General features: G+C 45.1%; 1 protein-coding gene across 1 annotated transcript in view; it reads left to right on the forward strand.

The window, feature by feature from the left end:
- The window catches only part of NCKAP1L (NCK associated protein 1 like), a 1,717,783-nt gene that overhangs the window by 375,145 nt on the left and 1,320,411 nt on the right, over positions 1–22,227 (forward strand). The window contains exons 12-13 of the mRNA XM_086964598.1: positions 6,231–6,340; positions 17,997–18,129. Coding sequence (XP_086820724.1) covers positions 6,231–6,340; positions 17,997–18,129 — 243 coding nt within the window. The remainder of the gene's footprint in view (positions 1–6,230; positions 6,341–17,996; positions 18,130–22,227) is intronic.

Below are 22,227 nucleotides of genomic sequence, written 5' to 3' on the forward strand. Positions count from 1 at the left end.
CATCCCCGGGAACAGGAACCGAGTGGCTGACTACTTGAGTAGAGCAGCCGCCATGGAGCCAGGGGAAGAAGACCCTGCAGGCAAAGGGGAATTGGTAGCTCTCGTAGAAGACCAGGAGAAACTGATCAGCCATCTGGAATGGGCAGAGGCATACGAGGAGGACACAGAGATGAAGGAAATGAAGAGGCACATCGTACAAGGCTGGCCAGACAAAAGACATGTGAGTGCAAGTATGAAGCCCTACTATGAAGTAAGGGAAGAACTGTCGCTAGGAGACAAGGGGGTGTTCATTTACAGAGGAGACAAAGTGACCCCCCCAAGGAACCTCATCACCAAGCTGTTGGACCTGCTACATGAGGGCCACCTAGGCATAGGGAAACTGAAGGCAAGAGCCAAACAAAATTACTGGTGGCCAGGTATGGACATAAGGGCAGAAAGGCATGTCAGGGAGTGTCCACAGTGCCAAGGAGCGGACAAGACTCAAAAACCCCTGCGACCAGCATTAGGAAGTTCGACCCCCCCTCGAACCCGTGGGAAGAACTATCTATAGACATTTTAGGACCTGTCTTGGATGACCAGGGCACACAAAAGTATGTGTGTGTGCTAATGGATCGATACTCCAAGTGGCCGGAGCTAAGGGTGGATGAGACCATGGACACAGAGAACATCTTGAAATTTCTGTCAGAGACCTTCACGAGGGAAGGAATCCCCAAATCCATTCTGAGCGATAAGGGACCCCAGTTCACGTCGGAAATGTGGAGCAAATTCATGCAAAGGAACGGCATCATCATCAAACACACGGCGATCTACCATCCCGCTGGAAATGGCTTGGTGGAACGGTTTAATAGGGTGGTGATGGGAGCCATACAAGCCGCAATCACCTGTAACAAAGACTGGGAGAAAGCACTAGAGAATATGGTGTGGGCTTACAGAATCACCCCCACGGGCACGGGTTACAGCCCGTTCCAGATATTGAGAGGGCGAGAACCCTTCACACACGACAACAGGATTTGGAAGGAGAAGGTTATCACCAGCGAGTGGTCCCCCGCAGTGGTACAGGCCAACTTAGAAAGGGCACAAACCATCTACACCAACCACTACAACAAACGAAGGAATGTGAAAAAAACAGGTCTGGAGAAAGGGGAGTGGGTAAGAGTAAAACTAGCCACTCTGCAGAAGAAAGGAGACAGCAAATATAGCAAGCCCATGCAAGTCAAGGAGGTGTATGATCGAGCGGCCTTGCTGAGTGATGGAAATGTGTGGTCCCAGGACCGCATGGCCAGGTGCAACAAGGTTTTGAGCTGGGAGCAACCTGGAACGGAATGGGAGGACATGGACAATTCGAACATGGAGGAGAGACAAGGTGCAAGTGAGCAGCAAAGTGGAGCAAGCGCTGGGATGGCACGAGAAGGTGAAGAAGTGAGCGGAAGTCAAGGAACTGCGATGGACAGGCTGGAGAGAAGCATGAACGATGGAGGGACAATGAGTGAAGGAGCAGAAGGCACCGAGATGCAGAGCCAAGGGACACTGGGGAACCCCATCAGGGTTACAAGGAGTGGAAGGCAGGTGGTAAGGCCCTCCAGATTTCGAGACTTCGATTTGGACACTGAACTGTAAGTGACTCTGAAAAGTTTGGTAAAAGGGGGAGATATGTAGTGTGCGCACTAGTGTGCGGCGGCCATGTTGGCGGCGGATGCGCGCGCAGGTTACGATTGCGCGCCGAGAGTAGAGAGAGACGGCAGCGCCGGCCGGCGCTCCTCAAACCACTTGTGTAATTATTAATAAATACCTTATCAAAGCACTACGGGCATTCAGCGTGTCATTGGAAACACCCATTGTTACAGGGACTTGTAGTGCTGTTTTATAATACAATACACAAGACTACAAGTCCCAGAATTAAAAGAAAACGCCGGATGGAGCAGCACATCATGCATGGACATGAGAAACTTGGCAGGGCTGTAAAAATCACATTTATATCTCTCAGTTCTTACATGTCCGCATCTGCTTGTTAGTGAGTAATTGTACCCCACCAGTCTTTTAAAGAATTGACTCATATGTATGTTAGTAATATTTCTTTATTTGATTTGTTGATCACCAACTTGTCTCCCAACAGTTGATTGAAAGGGGCATTAAAGCTTGGTAGTAGCATGTCTTGAACATGTTTTTCTGCCAGGCTTTCAGATCTTGATTAGTGGATGTTGGAACCGGTGGTTGACTAACAATAGTGGCATTGTAATTAGTCCAATGGGTTTCACTTCCATGGTAGACAGAGGATAGTTTTATTTCCCAGCACATAGAGACTGGTTCTGGTGTGATATAAATAGCAGGATGCTTGTTTGAGCAAGAGTGTATTCAGGAACTTCCTGTAAGTGGGGATACATTTTGAGAATTCAAGGAAGGATAGGGAGCCTGATTCTCAGATAGATTTGCTTCTGTGATGAACTTATTTCTGAACGTTGGCTCAGTCGTATAAAAGGAGGTACTGGATCAGAGCTGTGTTCTTAATACCTAATCCTAAAGTAGATTAATTAGCATTAGCATGGTTTATCCCAGCTTGATTTGAACCTTGGAGTGAATTGAGTACTCTTGGTGTGGGCGGGGCGTGGTTTGCATTCTTCATACTAAGACAAACTATGGCTGCCTTTATCTGTATAATTTCCTATATGCAATTGTGTTTTGCGCCCTGTAAGGGATCGCAGCTACTGCAGCCTAATCGTGACAGCACACATGACATTATGAGTGAGAACTTTCTAGAGCATGCTTAATTGAACTGAAGGGTCTCCGCCTTTACTTGTAAAGTTAATGTCACACCAGGATAATATGTGGGGATGTATCATGGGAAACAGGAGGCAAATGGACAACAAGGTGTTTATGCATGCCTCCCACTCACTACTGGGTTGGTCTTGATCTTTGTGAGGCAGTGTTATTTCTCTTTCATTCAGTGTTGATATCAAAGGCTCCAAAGTTTTCTTTTTTTCTAATTTCTCATACCACTAACCAGGATTGGAGCTGCTTATTGTTGACATATATCACAGTTCAGATGCCTTTAATCAGGTATGAGCCTCTGCGTAGGTGATGGCTGGAATGCTTGAATTAACCGGCCCAGAGGTGTTGTGGTGTGCAAAATAACGATGGATTGGGCTGCGGCGCAAGTATTTACCACTGCCTGAGATAATTCAAACATTCCATCCACTTTTTTACATACACTGCATATGGTGCACAACCATTCTCGCCTTAAAACAACTTTTCAACCCTGCAATTCCATCCTTGATGATTTCTAGTGTAATGTCACCACCCTGCAAGGTCAACTTTTATCATTTTATTAATGGCTTTGACAAGACAACAAAGGTTTCATTTTTTTACAATTATACAGCAAAGTGAGGTCTTTTGGTAACGCTGAAATGTAAGAAACCAAGGGGCATATTATCAACAGCTAGCGATATTTATCGCTAAATGAGCTTAGCGATATTTCTTTTTTACGCCGCGCATCGCCGGATTTTATCGCAGAGAAAACGTGCTATTAGCAACGTCTATCTCAAATGTGATAAGATATCCGGCAATAGCGGCTCAATGCGTGAATATCGCTGGAAATCCAGCGGTATTCAGGCATCATCGCCAATAGGGTCTTAACCTGAATACCCACCTCCAATTGGATATACAGTTTAAGAAGAGGTATGAGTAGGCGTTAGGTTTTGGCGATAGTCGCGCTTAGCGCAATTTTTTTTATCGCTTCGCGTGCGTTGATAATAGGCGATAGCGATGTTAGCGACTGCTTTCAGTCGCTAACAGTTTGGGTACCCCCACTTTGCATGTCATTAGCGATAAATATAGCTGACATGCAAAGCGGGCCCCAAACCGGTCGCTATTGTCTAAAAGCTGTCACTAACTGCTGTTAGCGACAGCTTGCTAATAGGGCGATAAAATTATTGCCGCTTTAGCGGGGGAAAAGTCCTGCTAAAGCTGCGATAATGCCCTTGATAATATGTCCCTTGGTTTTCTTAGTGGGTCGTAGTCCTCTGCAAACTTACCTCAAGGCTCGATGCTATGCATATTAAAGCTAGATGTGTTTCCATCATGTCTTAGTGGAGCAATTTGAATAGCTGTGTTAATTAGCACTCCCTTTTCCTTATTGTTAATCAACCTTGTTAATCAAGCGGGAAAAAGTCCTGCTAAAGCGGCGATAATGCCCTTGATAATATGCCCCCAAGTGATCCTTTTGAGGATGGCCCTGCAGAGTGAAGGATAGGCGCCCCATTGAACAGATATGAAAGGATTTTATAAGGTAGACTGGGAATTACTTAAAATAATTTCATTGTTTTATTGAGGGCAAAACAATCAAAAGAGAAACCCGTCGTATATGCAGTGCTAAGGGAACTAGCTCAACCCTAATTATAAAGATGTGATTTATCTCAGATCAATATAACTGACACAAACAACCCAGCAACCATTAAACCAGTAACAAGACAGTAGAAGGATGAGGGCATGTGGACTGGAGTAGATAAAGGGGAAAATCTCATCTAACTCTAGAAAAAGTGTATGCAAATCTTGCTACACTCAAACTCTACTCAGGGATAATAAGGGACCTTCAACTGCATGTCAGGCAATGCAAGTGTCTCCAACAGCAAATGATCACTTGAATTCTCATTCAGGGATGGTGACTCAACCCAGAGTCTTTATTTCATCCAGAAATGATCTATGACGCTTCCTCTTGCATGAATACATGATGACGGCAAATTGAGTTTCACGGGATGCCTTAAAGCTGCTTTGATTCAAGAATTATCTTTACCTTTTAATGCACTGTAGTACTTACCTACTTATCTGTGTGAATTGGCTAAAGTCAGAAGATCAGAAACTTTTCACCATAAATAGATGATTCACGTGCTGTTGGACTATTTTAGGAGCCTCTCCCATTGTGCTGTACTATAGAACTTAGCTATGACTCTGTTCTAGGCCTCAATGCTGCTCTCACATTCTTGGCCATCAGCTTTTAGGCAGGATAAAGCTGACTCTGGGACAGACACCAGATTGAGAATCACTCTTTCGAAGAATCTCTGCATTGGGGTGACAGTGGGCTGTTCAAACGACCTATGTTTTAGAACCCCAAAAAGAAGTATATTAGCTGATTATTTAGGCCATGATTGCGAGTTGCTTGGAGAAGTAGGTGCTACACATGGCACCTGAAAAAATCTGACACCTTGAGGTTCGTAATTTATTGGGTGTTATCAATAGCACCTACTCTGAACTTTTTGGGCAATAACATGGATGTTGCCATTTAGCACACCAAAATTCACGCTAGGTATAAGTACCTTACTGTTTTTGCCTGTTAAATTCCAGATGGCTTGATCTGCTGAAATGTAACGAAGGGTGAGGGATGTCACACACTGTGAAGAGATATATGAGGTATAAGATAAGAAGGTGGCCCTCAAGCTGCCAATAAAATACTGCTGTTTATCATTTTTTTATTTATGAAGTGCAGGTGGGCTGCAAGCTCTGTGGGGCTCTCGTATCAGGCTCCATGCACCAGGCACCCGCTGGGCATGCCCTCCTCCAGGGACAGTGGCAGGTGGGGGTTGACTGAGGTGGTGTTTCTGTCAAAACATAATATAAATGTCCTAAGACTAGTTCAAGGAGGACAGACATCTTTAGTGTAGCAGAAGGGCAAAAGCTGGCTTCATTTTATTTCTCAGTATAAATAGAGACTGTGAACACACAGCCTCACAATTCTTCTGACGTATAGGGTTTCAAAAGGGAAGCATCAGAAAAGTTATTATAGGGATAACTTGCTTATGGTGGGTATGCATTCATAGCAAATTCACATTTTGATACTTCGATGTCAGTGCTTCATATCGCTGTGAAACAGAATTCACTAAGTATTGAATTGTTCATCTCCTAAGAGGGAATGTGAACTGTGCTTGGACTGTTGTGATACAGGTTAGTTTACTGTGTACTGTGATTGGGTATGCCTGAATCTGCACACATCTGAGTACTTAAGTATGCTTATCCGTTCTTCAGTAAATAATTCTTCAGGTAGTCAGTGTATGTGACTGAGGAAAGGGAGCCATATTGTATGTCTTAATGTATACAATTGAAAAAGTGCACATTATTCAAAACAATATTCAATTGAGGAAATATAGCATTTGCTATTTGTGATATATGTTTAAAGATTTTAGGTGCCATTCTTCCATCATTACTTCAAATATCTGTTTCTCCATGTCCTTTTCCCAATCCAGGCACTCTTCACATTTATGGCCTTATCCTTCTGCCGGGATGAAATCAACTGGCTTGTGCGGCATGCAGAACATGTTACCAAAACTAAGACCCCTGAGGACTATGTTGACAGGTAAGGCTTAAGGATGCATCCAATTGTGCTGTTGCGGGGGAAAATGAAGTGGTATGGGCAGAGTAAATTTGCAAAACAATAATTCCTAGCACTTGTTGAGGGTGTTGAATACCAAGTCTGCGTATTTTTGATTCCTCCTCATGCCTCTTTAGTCCACCACCAGACACTTCAGGCCCAGATATCTCACTCTTGCTGGGGCTTTCCCACCTCTGCTTGCTCTCTTTGCCACTGTTTTTCAGTTTTTCCCTTCCATTTTCATTCTGTGTTTTGTGTTTTTCCTCTCTTTTGCTCTAGGTGAAAATTTAATGAGGGAACATAAGAACCGATCCCCAAAAATGAGGGCTGGTAGCAACCACTGGCTCAAATTAAGCACTGGGTTTGGGTACAGAGCACAAAATACAGAATAAAATGAGAAAAAAATAATTTACCTAATGTCTTTAAACCTGGTGAACTAAGCTATTAGTATATACATGTCCCCTAGTTTCCATAATAGGTTGCTTGCTTTTCTGTTTCCACATAGTAGGACATGGAATCAATTCCCCAGATGTTCCTTCTTTGCAGTGGGTTCATTGGACTTTCAATAGTCAACAAGCTGAGTTAACATTAGCAACTCTTTGCTCTTTTTTTATAGCACTCACTTAATGAGGGTGAGCAGTCATGCAACCTCACTTGCCTCCCTGAGTTGTTGCACCTGAACTAGATCCTATCCATTCAGGCAGTGTAAAATAGTGTTCCTCTCACCCACACTTCTAATTAACCTTTATTCACAAAGACAAACATCTTGATGCCTTCTGGATGGGGTTCCACTTCTAAAAGTAAATCTAGTTTCATTATATGGTATGAGTCCTAAAGATTGTAAGCTGTATTACACCTATCCTTCACTTGCATCTTATCTTCGAAAGGCCTAGTTGCAGTGGTGTTGGAACAAATTTCAGAATGGGGGTGCTGCCATCATTGTTATATAACTGAAGCATAGGGGTTGTGAAAAATCCAAGAATTTCACAAAGAACAAGTGTCATAAAAGAGCTGCACTCAGTCAGCAGGAGAGTGATGAGGGCGTGGTGCATTTTGGACTGTCACAAATACATCACTTAAGTGTGGTGTGGTAGCATTCTGTCATTTACTGACAACACATTCTCCAATGAAAATGGCTGCTAAATTTGCACAGACATGCAGTTTTACTGATAAAGCTATATAGAAGTCGAACAATAATGTGTGGAAATTGTGTTTCAGCAAATATTTATCAGTTCCACATTACCAAGTAATTTTTTTTTGTTTGTTTTGGTCCCATCAAAATGTTTGATTCCATCACACTACAGAATTGCAAAAACAAGGTTCATTAATGTTTTTCCCAACTGTTGATATAGTTTGAAATATTTATACAGTTCAATTACAGGTATTTATATTGTGCGTGCTAGGAAAGAAATGACATCTTACAGCCTTGCTTTTCACACTCTGTACCCCGGCAAGGTTGTCACATAGTTTACTTTACAAAATCCTCTCACTTTGTAGTCAGAGAATGAAAAGTAAACACCTATTTCCCTGATTAAAGAATAAATAATAATTTGTCAGAAGACAGTCTGGCGTTTGACCTCTATCCTTGAACATAGAGCAATTGTGACACAATTTAAACACATTTCTATTGCTCATTCACCTTCTGAACCCCAGCATGGTTATTTTGGCGGTGGCGCAGCATTCCCCACAACCCTACTACCAGCACCTATGCCATGTTGTTACAGGGCCAGATACTCTGCAAACCGGACTAGGCTCACACACTGTTATGGGTTCTGTGGCCATAGGAGAGTAACAAAATGTCCCCTCTAATACCATGCTAAGCAAGAACCTACAGCACCAATGCTAGAACACCCTACATGGCCACTCACTCAAGAAAAGGGAGACTAGGTAGACGGATCAGCTCTCTGGGTTTGGCATGCATATACCTGTTTTATGTCAGATACCTGGCACCTGTGAGGCAGATGTGCACCAAAGCTTTCTAATTCACAGACAGTGTAGTCATGAAAAGTCCTTTAAAAAAGTTGTGGCTAGTAAAGAAAAATTATTTGAAGAAATGCTAGCAATAATTGAGATTTTTTTTTCAAAGCAACATTTGTAGATTGAATATATTTTTAGTCAATCAATATTCTGTATTGTTTCAGCATTAAGACATACAATAACACCCATACATTTTTTTATTAATTTGATCAATAATACCAGTGTATATAAATTGTTATAAAAACCCCGCTGTATGCAAATCAGTCTTGAATCCAGTGGCAAAGTGAGCAAGGAACCCACATCCGGGCCTAACCTGCCAACTCAGGGAGAACAAAGCAAACACAAGGAGATGATGGACGGAGTGCTGAAACTTTTCAGACACTCACCCCCAGTCACAGATCTGGGTTGAATCCATCATCGTTCTTTAGCTCACTTTGCCACCTCACTTCAGACCCAGCTATATGCAAATCAGTCTTGACCCTGTGCTTCGTGGGAACAGTCCAGCCCAAACTGTCAAGCCAGGTCATCCCTGAAACAGATACAAGCATCCTGGAACCCGGTTTTGGGGTAACACCCCTCATCAGCCAGGCTAGCTTGAATCCAGTGGCAAAGTGAGCAAGGGACCCCCATCTGGGAAAACCCTGCCAACTTAGGGCGAACAAAGCAAAAACAAGGAGATGCAAAAATATAAAGCGTCTAATTGAAAAAAGGCAAATTAATCAAAATGTCAGTTAATCATACAGATGAGCCCGGAAAATTACGGCATACATCAAGAAGAAGAGGCACCTAGCAGCACATACGATATTCCTTTTTCTCCATCTTCCAAATGCTCCGAGCTACCTCTCTTTGCCAGATGTTTCCAGTCCTTTTGATCTTCTGAATTGCATCAAAAAGGCTAGGTTCCATCTCCTGAACCACTGATATCATTCTCCCTACCAAGCATACACACACACTCAAACACACACACACACACACACACACAGACGATTCCTATGGAATACAGGCCCCTCTTGCCTAATCTAACAGCTTTTAAACCACAATTTATCACATACTCTTTAGTAGAGCATTCCTAATAGTAAAACTCAGGAGGGTTAAGGCAAGCTTGGCAGATGAAGAAGCTTTGAAGCATGTTGACTTTAACTTATCTGCTGCCTGGTACATCACACCTCACACACCCAGGCACAGCCCGTGCAGGGCGTTATACCGGGGCGGTGACGTCAGGAAGGGGAGGGTCGGGGTGGGGGGTTGTAAAGTGCGGGATATGGGCCATTACAGGTAAGTACCGAAAAAAAAAACGAATTTCGTTGCCCACGCTGCATCACCAAATGTGATGCAGCGTGGGCAGAGCAACAAGTGGCAGAACAGGTAGCTGGTAACAAGACAGGCAGGCAGGCACGGGGCATGAGCGGCATCAGCCACTTCTGCTGGATCTTGCGGGCTCCACACGCTCTCCCCAGTTCAACAACCTCACCCTCCGCTCCCCCCCCCCGCATTGGGGGGCTCTCAGTGTCTCCGCGTCTCCTCCCCAATGCTCTCCAGCCACAGTGCTCTCAGCCCACCTCCTCTCAGTGGCCTCAGCGCCTGGATCCTCGCTTCTTGTGTCTCCTCCTCTGACGTCTCGTGTCTCCACCCCTCTGACTCTCACCGCTCACTTGCACAATATATCAATAGGCAAAATAGGGATGATTTGAAATAGTGGCGTCCCAGAGAGAGCAAGTCTAGAAGGCACCAACACATGCGTTTTTAATCTAGTGTGCACTGCGGTAGGATCAATGCTTTTGGAAAGACTTCTGCCAGTGTTTATTTCAAATTTAATTTGGTCTTCTAATTTATTTCACTGGTTAGTACGGTATACACTTTTTTAATTATAGGAATTACACATAACTAAGTTGATTGATTGTTCAGAAGCAGTCATTTTCATTTGAAAATAATGTATCTCCCTATGTTGTAAAAAGGCTAACAGAGACAAAAAGATTACTAGGCTTCTGAGCTATTTGATTTATGCATTGGTTTTTAGAGAACGAGAATTTACATTCATCACGTGGTGCATTGGGCTACCCACCCGCCATTTTGAGAGATCTGTTGCTGAAATTGATTTCGTCAGCCCAGCAGGAGCAGTCAGCAAAAACGTAATCCTGGCTTGCTGATATTTTTGGTTTTGAGGAAATAGTCCCCATAAGAAACATTGTTTTACAGAACAAAAATGTTATAACCTTGACGTGCTAAAAGTGTTATTCATTTTTGCTGTTCTTGATCCGTGGTTTATATGCCCGTCACGAGCAGGAAATAAGATGGGGGGATTTCAAATCCTCTAAAGCTGAAAGCACTGTGGCAGATGGGCTGTCGGCTAAAAGTTTCCTATGATTGACTCTGCTGCGGCCCTGTTGGCATGAGCCAAGCAGCTGCCCCTCCCTTGGAATGACCTAGTGGAAACATGCCATCGGTGAGCACTGAGCAGGGCATCTGCTGATTCGTAGTGGACGTCCGGCTTTCGCCTATCCCCAAGTGACTCTCTTGGTCCCAATTTTTTAGTTTCAGATTTTTTGAGTTAAATTTTCCCAGGACATTTTGGATTTTAGACATATGAAGTAAGTATGTGAGTTGATTTGTGAAATACGCACGTTATTATGCAGCCGTAAATTAGTTGTAAAACAAATATAAAAACGGTTAATTTAAGTCTCTTTCACGATGTGCCATAGAGCAGTGGTTCTTAACCTCTGGTCCAGGGACCCTTGGGGGTTCGCAAGGTCTACTCAGGGGGTTTGTGACTGCTTAGAAAAATAAATAATATTGACAGATCAATAAAGTGCATATAAATAAAGAAGCAACATTTTAAATTTTAAATCATTCTGTAAATGTGAAGGAATTTGAAATTGGAAGCAAAAATTTGAGATTGTATCTTCAGAATGATTCTTGGGAGCAGTGTAAGTGCATCAAACATAATTTATTATGGATGATGGGTGGCCTCAATTGCATTTAAGAAAAACTCCAACCTTCCAATTATTATAACAATTTTGTTTTTATATTTCTTTGTGGATGTAACAAAAAATTTATGAATGCTTGTTTCTGTATATTTTGAATAATGCTTTGTGGTTCAAATCATCAAAAATGCTTAGGCTGTGGTCCCCAGGTCAAAAAGGCCGTGAGAGTGTGGAGGGAGATCCAGATCATCTGAAAGGCTACCCAGAAACACAATGGAAGTGGAAAAATGAGTAGAAATGTTGAAAATACGGGAAAGGCGAGAGAATATCTGAGTCCAAAAAATGCGAACTGATGGACAGAGGAAGAAAAGATGTAAAAGATCTGCATTGGGAGCATTACAGGTCCAGCAAGTAGGGATAGAATTGGAGTGAAAGCGAGATATAGAAAGAGGAGAAAGGTAGAGTCTGTGATAGAAGAAAAATAGGGATTGAGTAAGAGAGGCAGTGCGGGAAATCTTCAAAGATCTGGCCCATATTTTGTCCCAAAGAGAAGTTGACCATAAAGAACCCAAATCCTCCTCCCAAGACAATTCTAATTTCGATTTAAGACGGTCTGGGTCAGGGGCTGAGAAATAGCGATAAATAAGGGAAGCTTTAGGAACAGTAGAGAGGACGGTAAGTAGAGAGGGAGGTGAGGCTGGTAGGCTCTCAGACGGAAGAGAATAATAACGATCTAAAATGGTTTCCATAAGGATGAGGAATTTCTTTGCAAAAGAAGAAGGGCAGCGGAATTGAGATTGGAGTTGAGGAAACAAACAGGGGGATGAGCCATCAAACAGATGACGTACCCAGATGATACCTTTCGCTCTCCATGAGGGCCATGCGATAGGTCTGTTATTTATTAATATGAGTGAGTTATACCATATAGGTAATAGTAGGAAGGATTCCTGAGTGACCGGAGTAGAGGAGACTAAAGGCCGTAGAAGAGAAGAGGTATGTTTGAATAAAAGGGGGTTAAGACATGGAGCTTTAGAAGTGAAGCCAATAACCTCTTGTAAAAAATAAAGGAAGTAATAACTCCTGTTCGACAGAAAGCCAAAGGGGAGAAAAGGGTGAAGTTTCCTGAGAAAGCCAGCGGGAAGCTTATCGAAGTGAGAAAGACTTGTGATAAAGGCGAAAGTCTGGAAAGTTGGTTCCACCATTGAGTTTAGATTTGCGGAGGCGTAAGAGAGAAATACGAGCCTTTTTCTGTTTCCAGAGAAATTTGGACAAAACCGAATCAATGCGGCGGAAATATGAAATAGGGATACGAATTGGAAGCATGGATAATAAATAGATCAAAATTGGGGCAATCATCATCCTGATGGAGTCAAGACGACCCCACCAGGAGAGAAACAGAGGATTCCACGAAGCGAGTAGTGATTCTATTCTAGAGATGACTGCATTCATGTTAAGTTGAATAGAAGAGGAAATAGAGTTAGAAAAAAGAACACCAAGATATTTAATTTTCTTAGAATTCCAAGCAAAGCCGGTAGCCGTAAAGAAGTGGGGAAGGCAAAATTTGGTTAACGGAAGAATTTCTGTTTTGTCAGAATTTATTTTATAACCTGAGACCAAAGAGAATTTTTGAAATTCACTTAATAAAGAGGGAATAGAGGTGGCCGGGTCTGAAATAAATAAAAGGATATCGTCAGCATATGCAGATAATTTAAATAGACAGTACCTTCTAACGCCCCTTGGTTTCTATTTTGTAAAATTATATATTTGTGTGTTGAGCTGACCTCCTAAAATGGTGAGATTTCTGCCTGAAAGTGTGTGGTGTTGATCATTATTAGAAATAGAGGTCTCTTGTTGGCAATGGCTTGCAATTTTGTCCAAGTAGGGGTCCTTTTTTGTAGTCAGGGTAAGGGAGTTACGCCCCTCGACAACCCCTGATCACCCCCTTGGTAGCTTTGCATGAGCTGACAGGCTTATCTCAGAGGCAGTGTGTCAAGCATTGGTGCACACATACAGGAATACAGTGAAAACACAACAAATGGACACCAGTTTAGAAAAACAAACAAAAATCCAACATAGGTGATGTGTCTTTTGCTTGCTCCAGGGAAGGCGATGCGTCGGTTCCTTACTGCCACGTAGGGGAGGTGATGCTTTTGTTACTCACTGAAGGGGAGGTGATCCACCGGTTTCATACTGTGCAGGGAGGGGATACGTCAGTTTCTTACTGCAGCCCCGACGTTGTTGTAGATTTTGTGCCCTGTTGTGAAGCATGGGTATTCAGGGATGCATTGGTTCTTGATGCGGCTGTGGCGGAAACAGCGCTGTGTTGATCTCTCCAGCCGCGGATCCACCATGTGTCAGTTCTTGCAGTCAAACAGCAGGGTCTGCATCGGAGTCAGTGCGGTGATCTCTGACTTCGGCGATCGGTGCACGAGACTCGGCGTGCTGCGATTTCTCCAGCTGCGGGCAAGAGCTGCATCGCTTTCTTCAGCGGCATGGTGGTATTGCATCAGAAAAGAATGTGGATGCGTCATGCATCTTTAGTTGCTTCTCTTTTCCCAGATACCAGCAGCAGGAACAACTTCCAGAGGCCCAACAAAGGAACACGCACCTCTTGAACTCCATGTAAGGAAGTTCAGGGGAGCTGGTGGTGAAGTCTTTGTGTCCCTGAGACTCCAGGTCAGGAGCCAAGCTCTACTTCAAGCACTTGGGGATCTTATCTTCTTCAAGCAGGATACACAACACACAGCAAAGACTTTGTCTTGTCCTTGGCAGAAACAGCAACTGCAGGCCAACCCCAGACAGCATACAGCAAAGGGGCAGTGCTTCTCCTTCAGCTTTCCCAGCTCTTCTCCTTGGCAGAGGTTCCTCTTGAGTCCAGAAGCATTCTAAAGTTCTGGGGTCTGGGCCCCAATATTTATACTCAATTTCTCCTTGTTCTCTTGTGGCAGAGAGGCTCCGTGCTCAGTCATAACCAGTTCTGTTCTCTTTGGTCCAGCTTCCCAGCAGTAGGTGGAGACAGCATTGTGTAATGTTCATTCAGGTGCCTGGAAATCTCCTTCCACTACTCTAAATGCATTCCAGGTCTATTCAGCCGAGCCCTGACTCATCCAGGAAAGGCAGGACACACCTCAATCCCCCAGTGACTGTCTACAGATAATGCACATCCCCCGCCCCGTCACTCTAAAGCCAGACCGACAATCCACCGACCAGCAGAGGCACACAGTTCTGTCCTCTCTGGTCCAGCTTCCCGGCAGGAGGTGGAGACATCATTCTGTAAGGCAGACCAGGCCCTTTCAGGTGCAAGGAAATCTCCTCCCACTACTCTAAATGCAGGCCAGGTCTATTCGGCCCAGACCTGACTCATCCAGGAAAGGTAGGACACACCTCACCCCCAGTGGCTGTCTACAATGAATTCACATCCCCAACCCCTATCATTCCAAAGTCAGACAGTCAATCCACAAACCAGCAGAGGCACACAGGATGGCTAAGCACGAAAATACCCACTTTCTAAAAGTGGTATCTGCAAACACACAATATAAAAATCTTCTTTACTAAAAGATGCATTTTTATATTCTGAGTTCAGGCATACTAAACCCGATCTTTCGATCTTGTCCCAATGGGAAGTTATATTTATAAGATGTTGTAAATAAACTTCAATTCTATCCTATGGGACAGATAGCCTTTCAATAGTGAAAAATGAAATACACTTTATTTCACTATCAGGACATGTCACACACATCAGTACTTGTCCTACCTTTCACATACACTGCACCCTGCTCACAGGGGTTCCTTGTGCCTAACTTAGGGATGACTCACATGTAATAAAAGGGAAGGTTAGGGCCTGGCAAGTGGTGCACTTGCCAGGTCAACATGGCAGTAACGACTGCACGCAGACACTGTACTGGCAGGTCTTAGACCCCTTTGAAAAGCTGCTTGTGTGGTGGCACAACCAGTGCTGCAGGTCCACTAGCGGAATTTGGCTTACAGGCCCTGGGCACACACATTGCACTGTACTAGGGACTTAGTAGTAAGTCAAACAAGCCAATCTAGGAAAAAACAATCCATATTCACAATTTACAGAGGGGCACTTGCACTTTGGCACTGATCAGCAGTGGCAAAGTGCCCAAAGCATCTAGACCAGCAAAAACGAAATCCAGCACACAGCAAAATACAGCAGGCAGAGGCAAAAAGACAGGGGAAAACCTCGGAAAGGATGTCAGGTCTAACAATCAATAATATGGTATCTGCATTGCATCAATTTTAGAAGATGATAAGGGCTTGCAGAGGCAGCCAATGTAGTTCTCACAAAGTTAGAGCTGTATTTGTATTCCTTTATTATTTCAGTGAACAGGCGACTGCTTGCAGGACATAACAAATTGGAGAGGGGTGGATAGCAGGAAGGCAAACTAGCATGATATTGTTGCTATCTGGGTTTTGTCAAAACCTGGTAGATACTGATTTTGCACAGCTGATACCAGGCAGTTTGCGTTTTCTTGAAGGTGTGTATTTTGAAGGAGGGATCACTGGTGATGATGAAGCCTAGATATTTTTCTTTAACAAGCACAACCATATACTTGTTTATGTTTAAAGTTATTGATGATGAATACAAACTTGGGCTTGTAAGAGTTTAATTTGATGTTTCCGTTGGACAAACATAACTGGATGAGATGAGGCATATTTGAGTTGGTCGATGTGTGTGGTTGAAGAGCTCCTTAGTGGATTGGTTGTTCATGGCATACTGATGAATCTTGATCGTGCAGTCACCCACATTAACTCTTAAGGCTCCATTTTGATAATGAGGAGCACAACTAGGGATGCCTTGGATTACAGGTAGCTGTAGTCTGGAAGCTCTGATCTATACATATTGATATTAATTGGATATTAGTCAATCATATGTGCACTCAAAGTATGACCGGATGGTACATGATGTTCATTGCCACTGAGGGCTCAAGGAGGACTAGAAAGCAAGGACAATATTAATTGTCAAGAGAAGGGTATCATCTATGGCATGGATAGTTGTTGGCTCTGTGCTACAGCATGGTCTGAAACCTCACTGGCAATTGTTGAGGATGAATTATCTCTGATTTAGTTTTGTGTTTTGATGGGAAATTCATTGTTGATAGTATTTCCATGCAATGTTCTTATTATGAGAAGATATCAAAACACGATTTGGGTGCAAAGTCTCACATGCAAATGAACTGGGTTATGAACCATTTGCAAATTGGCACCGTTGGCGGGTTTTCCTGCATGATTTACACTAGGTAAAACCCAGCACAAATTGTGCAGGCACATAGAAACCACCTACTGTTTCTTCACCTTGGAGTCTGGAATATCATGCACAACTAACTTGTTATTCCCCAATCACAGGTGTTAAAATCAGACGAGAATGCATATCCCCCAGGCAGGGAATACAGAACCCCATGCAATCGGTATTTACTGAATGCACAATTTGCAGCCCTCTTACAATCATCACCTAAGTCGACCTGAATGAGTATCCAGATTTTAGTTTTAAGGGAAAGACGTCAAGAGAGAATGAAGTATTGTTTAAACTGATCAGATTTCTTCCTCACTGAAGCTATCTCACAGCAGTGAAAGGAATTGCTGCATTGAGTACCTCAGGTTCCCTTCTTCTTGAGAACTGTGTGTACAGATAGCAGCTTCTGTTTGCGGGTCAACTCCGATTCGTTTTTTTTCCCATGTATAAACTTGTATATAGCGCGAACTTGATCCCGAAGGATATCAGAGCGCTTTACAATTTGAGGCAATTAAATAACTTCCCACCCTATTCCCCTATAAACCCACAACCCACTATGGAACTAAAAATGCAATATTAGAACAAAAAAATGTAATAACTACTAACATTTTTACACAGATAATAAAAACAAATCTTATACCAAAAATACATGCATCACCACACACAAACAAAATAAATACAAACATAATTACATTAATACAAAATCGAAATTTTTAACATCTATATTTTTGCAAACGATATTAAACACTTTAATATTTTTTACATCTAGGTTCCAATGGTGGCTTTATCAGCTCTATGAGGACCAGATTTAGATTCCATGTGTTGTGGGCACTGCCATGGGTGGCACTAGTATTTTGGCCCCTTCCAATTACCTTTTGACCACTGGTGTTGGGAAGAAACTCCTTCCCATGACACCTCTTGTGTATGCAACAGTGGCTGCCAGGTGTATCTTTAGCATTGCATAGGACAACCTTTTGTCCAGTAGGTGCGCAAGTTATTTAAGGACTCATATAACTTTACATTTGAGGTCTATTTGGAGTAAAGGAGGGCAATCAACAATACGGCCTTGTGACACAAACACATTTTTAGTTCAGATTCATATGCCAGACTGAAATTCATTTATAAATGGTCATATAACAACTGATCAGTCACTGCAGAATGTTAATGTAGTTATACTTATCTACTGATATCTGGGCATTTCCTTAGTTGCACTTCATTAAATGAAGGTGCGACTTTTAATTTAAGAACATTATGTGCCATGTTGAGAGGTGTCTATTTACAAATTCTTCTTCAGCAGAGTCTCTGCCTGGCAGTGATTTGTGATCATCACCGGAGGTGTTTGCCTCTATCCATCTGCCATATTTACAGCACCTCTTTATGTAACCGTACTAATTACTTGTTTGTGTTTTGTTCAATTATGCCGGCAGCAGGTTTTATAAACGACGCGAGAAGCGATAAATGCATTTAAAATTCTAATCTTTCCCTGCAGTAAAATAGCTGAACTGATGTTCCTCATGGAAGAGATGAAAAGTCTTCTCCGCAAACACTCGTGGGTGATCCACCGCTACCACCTCCAGTACCTGTGCAACTATGACAGCCAGGTGCTCAGTGATATTATCCAGGTACTGAAGTGTGTGTGTTATATGTGCTTTCTTTCTATAAGTGTATTTTATTCCCTTTTCCATCAGCCATCAGTAGTCGGGTACCCATTTGTAACCTCTGATTTCTACTCAGCTTTTCATCCTGTTGTTCAAAGGTCTATGGCTATGCGGTTAGGTTTTATCAACTTAGGTACCAAAACCTCCTGCCCTTGGATCGTGCTGGTTTGTCACAATTGGGTGCATGGTTTCTTAGAAAATGGTGACATGGTGGGGATTGATTATCTACGTGAGTTGTACCTCTATGATTATGTGAATTATTATACATTTATCTCACAGTGTATTGACTGTGCAGTGAAACTTTATTAAAAACTTATGAATGGATTATTGGCTGTTAATCATCGAAGCCATAATTAATGGCAGATCCTGAGACAGAGGGTGTAGAATGTGTTGTGACCTGACAGATAAGGACTCGAGGACACTAGGACCCTGTGGGTCATGAGGGAGGTGACCAGGTCACCGGACACCACATCCGGTTAGGGGACAGGAAGGACATCAGATCGACCAGGACGGACAGAGGGGATGGACGTGTATGTGACCTGCAGCAGAGATAATAGAAATAAAGAATCCTTGAATCAGTAACCTGTGTGCAGAGTTCGGTGTTTGTCCAGCGCCCAATAGCGCGACACGACAACTGGCAGCGAGGGTGGGATAAGCCGACGCGCAGATCGTCGCACATCGATTGACGGCGTCATCGGAGTATCAAGAAGAACCAGGTGCCCACCCTGGATGTGCCAAGAAAAGAGGAGGAAAAGAGCGACATCGGAGCCCACCCGACCGCTTCTGAAGAATTGCCTGGCAAACTGCGGTAAGCGTGAAGGAACGCGTGATCTCAAAATAGAGGCGCGACCTCTCGCGAAAGTCTCTGCGGCCATTTTGAGATCAGGCGGCTGGGCCAATCAGAGGCGAGATCGGGGAAGCGGCCATTTCCAAGTCAGGCGAGCAAGATTTCGATCGCGAAATCTCACGAGAAGAGCAGCGGCCATTTTGGAAAAAGGACAACACAAAGAGGGTGTTGGAAATGGGGGTTACCCAAGTCTCAAAGGGGGTAGCATGGCATCAAGCGGGCAGGCCAAACTTCGAGGACATGTGAAGCATTCACGCAGTACCCTCAGTCAACACACCAGGCACACCACAAAAGAGGCAGGACACCAGTTTGAGTTGGAAAAAGATATGTAGTTTAGTAGTGTTTCCAACCTGCAAGGCAAAAGAATGCAAAACAGTAGTGTCACAACATGACGCCAATTGGCGCCAGAGCCAAGTGAATAAAGGGGGGATTATTTACATAGGAAGTAGTCCAAAGTGTCTAGCTGAAATATAAAAAGGTTAGCATTTGGCACGCAACATCAGTGACACCTATATAAGGGAAAAATGCACTTAGCGTATTCGCCCATTAACCATGCAACCAAACATTAGGGATAAGAACCCAAAATAGCTGGCATTGGCGACTCCTGTAAAAAGAATAGGAATCACCTGGCATTAACATTAGGCAGGAACACCTGTAATAAAACATCAGGTTTCTTCCCCCCTCCACCTAGGGAACTACGCATCAGGCAGGGCCTACTCAGGCCTTCATCCTTGGGAGGTTGGCTGAAATTGTAAATTGCATATTAGCGTAATTACACCTCATGCGTGACAACGCCAACCCAACCACTGTAAGGGAAAAACATCATATAATAATAGACAGGAGTACCTGTAATGAAACACAGCAAGGTTTCCTCTATCATAAACCTAGGGGTACCAAAGCATACAAACTCCCAGCATGTATAAACAACAGAATACCTGGACCTCAATAACTTCAGTGTAGGCATAACATTAGCATATCCACATCAGCAAGGTAATCAGCCTACAATTCAAACTAGGCACGGAAGCGCACCACACTTTGGCAGGTAACATGGAAATGCTGCGTTACCTTAGGGCAACCAGTATCCTAATTAGGATTAAACATGGCAATTAACCATTGCAGGACCCAGGGATAACCAAGCCACTAACAACCAGGCTAAATTACCCAGCCCTTCCCTCTGCAGGGCCTAACACCTAGCTAGGGGTTAACTTGTCCCTGTACCAATCCCGGGGGGGCCTCAGTAATGTCCCGGCCCAGTCTAGAGGCTTAAAAAGGGGGTCAATAGAGCCAATGAAGCTCAGTACAGTGTCCAGGGGTTAGCACAAGTCCTGGGGCGAGCACCGACCCTGTGCCCCGACTTCCACGCAGGATAATCAAAGCCCCACTCACCGGGATTCCTGCGAGTGCTGGCGGCTCCTCCTCCGTAGCTCCAGATGTTCTGGGGCAGGGCTCTCCCGACTTCTGGAGTCCCTACAATGACGCAAGCCAGCTGCCCAGGCCCTTCTTCCTCACTGGGGCCAGGGCTTCAGGGCGGCTAAAGGAGGGTTTCACTCAACTTCTTGGTCCCTCCCTAGGGACAGGGGCTGAGCTGGCACCGTCCCTGTGCCTCGTCGCTCCCTCTCCCCCTCCGGCTGCTCCTCCTCGTGGTATGAGGGCGGGGTAGGCACCAACGCTGTGCCTGGGCAACCCTTGCCCGTCTCTCTCTCCACACGTGGGACTCTCCACACCACCCCCTGTCTCGCGCTCCTTGGGGGGCTCTTTTCTTCAATGCCGGCCCCTCGTTTCTCCTGAGCTGGGCGGGGGACTCACCGGCAGTGTGGGCACCCGCTCCGGCTGGCCTCCTTCGACGGCCTCTCTCCCGGCTTGGTTTGGGGAGGCGGGGCTGGCACCGACAGCGTGCCCCGGCCCCGCCTATCCTCCCGGCCCCACACTCAGGTCACAGACCGGCGGGGTGGCCTCCCGCTCCGGTCGCTCGGTCCACGGGGCTCCACACCAGCGCTTCACCCGGGTCCCCCTCCTACCTCACGGGGACCCGGGGCTCCGATTCCGCCTCTTCTGGCCTTGCCGGCCGTCAACCAATCCCTGCGCGGCCTCACAGGTCACGGCCGCGCAGGCCAATCCGTGCGCGGCGGGGCGGGCCGATGACGCGGCCTGTCCCCCCGTCACGTGATGCGGGAGTCGGCGGCCTCAGGGCCGAGCGCGGCCCTTCCTTCACTTCGGCGGCCCTCTCCTGGTACCGGGGGCCGCCGCAACGACACCCACCACAGTGGGGGGTCCCACACACACGCCGGGCTGCGGCGGTGAAATCGGCGGTGCAAGGGGTAGGCTCCCTTTTTCAATTAATTAATTAAATGGCGGACAGCGCCAAAACGAGGGTAGGCTCCTCACACTCGATCCTCCTCACAGTGCCCTCAGGCCACAGCGCGATTCTCCTCACAGTGCCCTCAGGCCACAGCGCGATTCTCCTCAGCAGATGACGCTATTTACAGCGCACTGCTCCTCCCTCTTAGCCCAACAGAATAGAGGCAGTTCAGGGCTTCTAGGGACACGCAGCTCCTCCCAGTCCTTCTCTAGCGCTTCCAGCTTATAACGCTTCCCAGGCAGGACAGTTCAGGTCAGGGCAGCAACAGTCTTGGAATTTATAGCGCTTAGTTAGGCAAACCAGGACTTCCAAGTAGGCTCCTCACGGAGGGGGGGGCGAACAGTTCCACAGCCAGCCCCAGGGGCACACTCCTCACCTCCTGGGGGGTTCAAGCCCACAGCATTCCTCCTCTTCTGGGCACCTTTTTCCCTCAGCGCTGGCGTAGTTCAAGGTCCCATGGCGTCAGGGACCTATGAAGAGTCCTCCCTTGTCAGGGGCCCATGGGGACAGCAGCGGGGGGGGGTTTATAGGGGTGCAGGGCCCAGCTCACAGGCCCATGTGGCGGTAGCACCTCACAGCAGGTCCCCCTCCCTTCCTTGTCCCAGCGCTGACTGACTCTCTGGTGACACTTCCCCCTATTTATACCCTCCTCCCAGGCAGTGCCAGGACCTTCTAGAATGTTGGCACATCTAGCCTAAACTGGTTCTAGGGGAGGGGGTGAGCACCCTGGGTGCCAGGCTTTCCCTCCAAAAGCTAGGGGTTGCTGGGTATTATTATCTAGACCGCTGACCTATGTCAGTCCAGTGGCAAAACCCATGGCCATGGCATCCATTTTAAAAGCAATACATTTCAGTCA

Source organism: Lissotriton vulgaris, chromosome 1_1 (genome assembly GCF_964263255.1).
Source record: "Lissotriton vulgaris chromosome 1_1, aLisVul1.2, whole genome shotgun sequence".
Taxonomy (NCBI): Eukaryota; Metazoa; Chordata; class Amphibia; order Caudata; family Salamandridae; genus Lissotriton; species Lissotriton vulgaris.